Source organism: Antrostomus carolinensis, unplaced genomic scaffold, assembly GCF_000700745.2.
Source record: "Antrostomus carolinensis isolate BGI_N321 unplaced genomic scaffold, ASM70074v2 scaffold46683, whole genome shotgun sequence".
Classification (NCBI taxonomy): domain Eukaryota; kingdom Metazoa; phylum Chordata; class Aves; order Caprimulgiformes; family Caprimulgidae; genus Antrostomus; species Antrostomus carolinensis.
The window spans coordinates 1-4,995 of NW_010304028.1; the positions used below are offsets into that span (position 1 = coordinate 1).

The 4,995-nt window shown below is 49.5% G+C and overlaps 1 protein-coding gene across 1 annotated transcript in view; it reads left to right on the top strand.

Annotated features, from left to right (window-relative positions):
* The first annotated feature begins 155 nt into the window (after positions 1-155).
* ZDHHC9 (zDHHC palmitoyltransferase 9) overlaps positions 156-4,995 on the top strand; it is an 11,435-nt gene continuing 6,595 nt past the window's right edge. Inside the window, 1 exon segment of the mRNA XM_010164300.1 lies at positions 156-226. Coding sequence (XP_010162602.1) covers positions 156-226 — 71 coding nt within the window.

Here is a 4,995-nt window from a genome sequence, read left to right on the forward strand (position 1 = left end):
GGAGAGGGTGGGGAACGTGGCCAAGAGGAGCCTGGCACGGTGGGGCTCTCTCTGGTGGGATCTGCTTCTTCACCTGACCCTCTGCAGCTTGGTTTTGGGGGGAGGATGGGCAATGCTGGAGCTCTCCCGTGACAGGGACACCTTCTGCTGCCACCATGGCCTGGCAGAAGGACATCTACCTGACACTCCTCCTCATCCTCTGTGCCCTCTTCTTCGTCTTTGAGGTGCTCACCCAGGGCTGAGTTCCTGCTCTACCCGCACCATGACACCACTTCTTCATCCCTGCCAGTCCTGTTCCCATCTGGGACTCACTGTCCCTTATCCTGGGGGTTTGGGGCACAGGGACAACCAGGATACGAGGGCACCCACAGCAGCTGAGGCCAGTTTGGGGTCCAGGTTGTGTCCCTGCCTTGCTGGGTGTGCCAGGGAGGTGACCCTCCTCACCAGGGAGGTGACCTAAAAAAAAAACCCCAAGACCCTCCTCACCAGGGGGGTGACCCAGCCACAGAATTAATCAAGAAGGAGTTGATCCTGGTGGCACTGGGGTTTAGTGCTGATCCAGTTTACCCTGCAGGTGGGTGTTGGAGTGCTGCAGACCCTCTGCAAGCTGAATTTCCAGTGTTTGGAAAGAATCCAGTCACCCTTTGGGCTCAGTTCAACAGCCTAAAAACCTACAGCTAAAGTTTTGGATGGTGTTGAGAGAGCAGGACCTGGCCCTGTGAGCTGGGTTGAGGAATTGATCTGACCTTAGAATTAATCCTACATTAAAAAAAAAACCCCAACCAAACAAAAAAACCCCACAAAACTCACCAAAAAGGACAAAAAACCTTGTGTTTGCCTAAGCAGTGATGTTGTGGGGAGGGGACAGGGCTGTCCCTTTTGCCTGCTTGGAGGATGAGCTTGGATCAGCTAAACAAGTATGAAACTTCCCTTCCTCTGCCTCCATCAGCATGTTTGTGCTGTTCTTAGGGAGGAGAAGGTCCTCAATGATGTTGAGCAACACAAAAGCTCTTTAAAGCCAGGAAAGCAAGTGGAGGAAACTGTTCCCTGGTTAATCCCTGGGTATTCCTCCAGATATATAAAGCACTCAGCTCAGATCTGGCTTTCTAGGCACCTTCCCCAGCTTGGGGAGCTCATCTGAGCTTCCCCCTGGCCCAGCATCGCTATCCCTGGCTCCTCTCCTTACCAGATATCACTGGCAGCCTTGGAAAAGGGTTTTCTGGAACAATCTGCCAAGGTTTGCCACATCCCCACAGCAGTGATGGAGTGCTGGGGCTTGGGTCAGATAGGAGACAGGTTCTTCTGCTTAGTCTTTGTGTAGCTGTGGAGGCAGGTGCTGCACAACTGCAACGTGAGGTGTTGAGTGTGGAAAACCCAAATTAATCCCTGACTCATTCTGAATTCCAGGGTATGAAATGGCAACACTCTTTGGTTTGTTGTTTGGTGGGGTTGGTTTTTTTTCCCCCATCTAAAATTCAAGGCTAAGACTTCCTGCCTTGAAGGAAAGAAGAATTAATAAGTGTTACTGCTCCAGAAACAATTATTACTGCTCCAGAAACATTTATTGCCAGGGATAATTACTCTCACTCCCTCTGGAGCTTGTCCTCAGCCACATCCCGCTCTGCTGTGCTCACCCTCACCAGTCCTAGACCTTGCTGGCAAGAGTTGGTGGTGGGATGGTTAGTTTGGCTGTGGGCACAGTGGGTCTGTGACTGGAAATTCCTTGGGAAGCTCCTTCCCATGCTTTGGGAGGAGGCAGAGGTCTGTGGAGGGGCTGCTCGTGTCCTTGCTGGCACTGAAACATCCAGGACTTGCCTTTTTCCTGGAGCTGGAGGGTGGTCTCTGCAGGGAGAAGTTTTGCTGGGAATAGAATCACTTGAGTTAAATCCTCAGAGTGGTTTCAGCTGAGGAGCTGAAGAAAAGTTTGGGAAAATCCCAAAATAGCCATTTAATCGAGTTTTGGTTTGAAAGAGATGGGGGTTTGTTTTGATTTTAGAATTTGAGATAGAGATCAAATAATTATGGATCTGGATATGGATCAAATGGTGCCTTCCCAACCAGAAATACTCCCTCATGTTTCTGTTTCACTGACCAAGCTGAGAAGATGAGCAGCTCAGCTGCTCCAGAGCCCCATGTGCCTTCTCCCTGCGTTATCTTTTCCCCCTGTGTCTTCCATCCCTTTCAGCTTTTAGCTTTGCATGGAAATTCATGTGTTTTTTTCCCCCTTTCAGTGGAAATTTGTGGGTTTTCCCCCCCTTTCAGTGGAAACTCATAGTTTTTTCCCCTCTTCCAAGTTTGTGCTACGAGGAACGTTTCCATTTGAGGTTGTGAGGATCTGGTTTTGGAAGAAAAGCAGACTGTGGTGGGTGGAGGAGTGAGTCCCTTTGAATTCTTGTACTGCTCACTGCAGGGGTTTGTCTGTGTTGTGAATGCTTATTTCATTCAGCTGAATCACTTGCAGCAGTCACACCTTGTCTAAACAAAGCTTCAAGAGAGGGGATGCCTGAAGCCAGAAAAAAACATCTCCTGCTACTCAATTCCAAACCAGGGAAGGTCTGTTCCTCACCCTTCAGGCTGGATTCTGATTACAAACACTGGAGAGAGCTGGTGGTGACTGGCATCACCACGTCATGAGATAAGCTTGCCATGGAAGTCCTCCCTGGCCATGAAGTGACAGCCTCTCTGAGCTGCTGCTGGTCTTGCTTGGTTTGTTGGGTTTGTTTTGTTTCCCACCCCCTCCAAGTAGCTCTGACGCCATCAGCTCATCTGCTGCATCTCCAGCTGAACCACCTGAAGCCACCTCAGCCCCGTGTAAGGGAATTTGTGTGGTTTTTATCCCCTTGGTCTGGGATCAAGAGAACTTGAGGACTCAGAGGGCTGTTGGCTGTGCTATCAGTGTTGTACCTGGAGATCCAACTCCTCCCTCCCAGATAAAACACCCTGGAGCTGGGGAAGTCCTCTGCAGCGACCAGAGTCCTCTGCCCAAGGGCACCACCCTCACCACCACCTTGGCATAAAACACCTTCGACTGTTGAAGGGCCGAGGTTGGTCCCTGCAAGATCCAAGTCTTGTATTTAATGGGGGGGGGGTCTCTCTTCTCTGTGACCAGAAATTGTCACATAAAATTCTATTTAATATCATCTTGGCATTGTTCCAGCCACTGATTGGGTATGTCAGCTTTTGTGATGGGGCTGGTAGTTAGATCTAACTATGCTTGTGGTATTGGAGAAGGAGGAGAAGCCGAGGTAAAGCACTTAGTGAAATCCTTTGGGGAATTAAAATGATGGGATGGAACATCCTCTCTCTGGCTGCTGGGGGTTTTTCCTCACTGCAGTTTCCCAGTGTAATGGGCCCTTCTGTGAAGTGTGAGTTCTCCATTCAACTCTCCCCAGCAGCTGCAGGAGAACTGGATTTCTTTTTGTCTTCAGCTTTTCAGCACCAACCTTCAACGTTTGTCAATGTTCCAGGCGAGATAGCGCCTGCAATGTCAGGCTCCTGCCTGTGGAAAGGAGCTGCTGTTTGTTTTTCCAATAACCCAGCGTGTTTGTCACTTGATTTTATTTCTTTATTCTACTTTCTGACCTATCTAAAGATTAAAATGTCTTTGTTTTCTCAGGAGTTGAAACACTTGATCCTTATTTATTCCCCCCCCACCCCAAACCTGAAAAAACCCCAAGATTTTTCACTGAAAATCACTTTTCCCTCTTACTTAGGTCTCTGTCAAGCATCATCACAACTCACACACAAGTTGAATGTTGCTTTTTTATTAATGATCTTTTCTTTCAGTAGAGGTAAACTTGTTGGTGTCCAGAGTTCAGCTCATTTTACCGCTGAAGATGCGATTCTACCTGATGTTGGGAAGAGTTTCTGGAGGCAGAATTTGGAGCTGCTTTGGGAAAGGACCCCAAACTTGTAGCATTGCAACCACTACCTGGGTTTTTAGACTACAGTTTCCCCTTCTTCCTGCAAATAGATGAGTTTTTGGGAATCATCCCAGGTCTGGGAGATGATGCAGGTGGCTGCAGGTGTTCTGGTGAGGGTGAAGACGCTGCTTCGCTTCGCTGGCGTTCGGGATGAGCACACATCAGTTTAGGCAAGTTCAGGAGGTGGTTTACAAGTGAGATGTGAATGAGTTGGACAACAGAGCTCATGCTCAACCCTGGCCATGGGATGTACAGCCTGATGGTTGTGGCTGAAGCCCACTTCCAGCAGGGTTGGCACGTTGGTTTTCTCCTTCCTCCGGAGCTTTGCTGAACGTGCTGCTTACAACAGACCTTCCCAAGTGGTTGCAAAAGAATTGGTCAAGCAGTCAACTTGTGGCACCTCCCATCTGCTCCTTCTTGCTGCTTCCCCCCTCTCCTCACCCCACATTCTAATAATCTCTTTGTTTAAGGCTTTCTCACCCCCCCCAACCCCTCTCCCGTGATGATGAGTTGTGATAGCGCTGTCATTGTCCGCTGGTAGATGACATAAGGCTCAGGGACACAGATAACTGTGTGGAAGTGGAGGAGGAGCTGATGTCCTGACAAGCCAACAGTGTGTCTCTTGTTGACTCTCAGCTTTCCCAAACAAAAGAGCTTTAAAAATCTCTGTTACTTAGCGCTGTAAATTAATTGCTGAGCGTTAATTGCGCTGTAGAGGAGGCGCAGACTGAAGGCTCCTCAGCGAAGTACCAAGTCAGGACTTCACGTGGTGGCCCTACCTGTTGCTCAGCTGTTCTGGGTGGCACTTGGCTTTCTCTGCTGTGGTGGATGCACCAAAAAACACCTTCCTAAAAGCAGGGCAGGGAGGGAGGCACATGGTGAGCTCGGTGTTGGGTCTCAGGATGCAGTTTCAGTGCAGTGGGGGTTTGTCTCGCTCACCCATCTCTGACCTTGTCTCCAGACTGGTTTGGGTTGGAAGGGACCTTCAAGCTCCTCCAGTCCCAACTCCCCTGCCAGCAGCAGGGACACCTTCCACTAGACCAGGTTGCTCAAAGCCTCATCCAACCTGGCC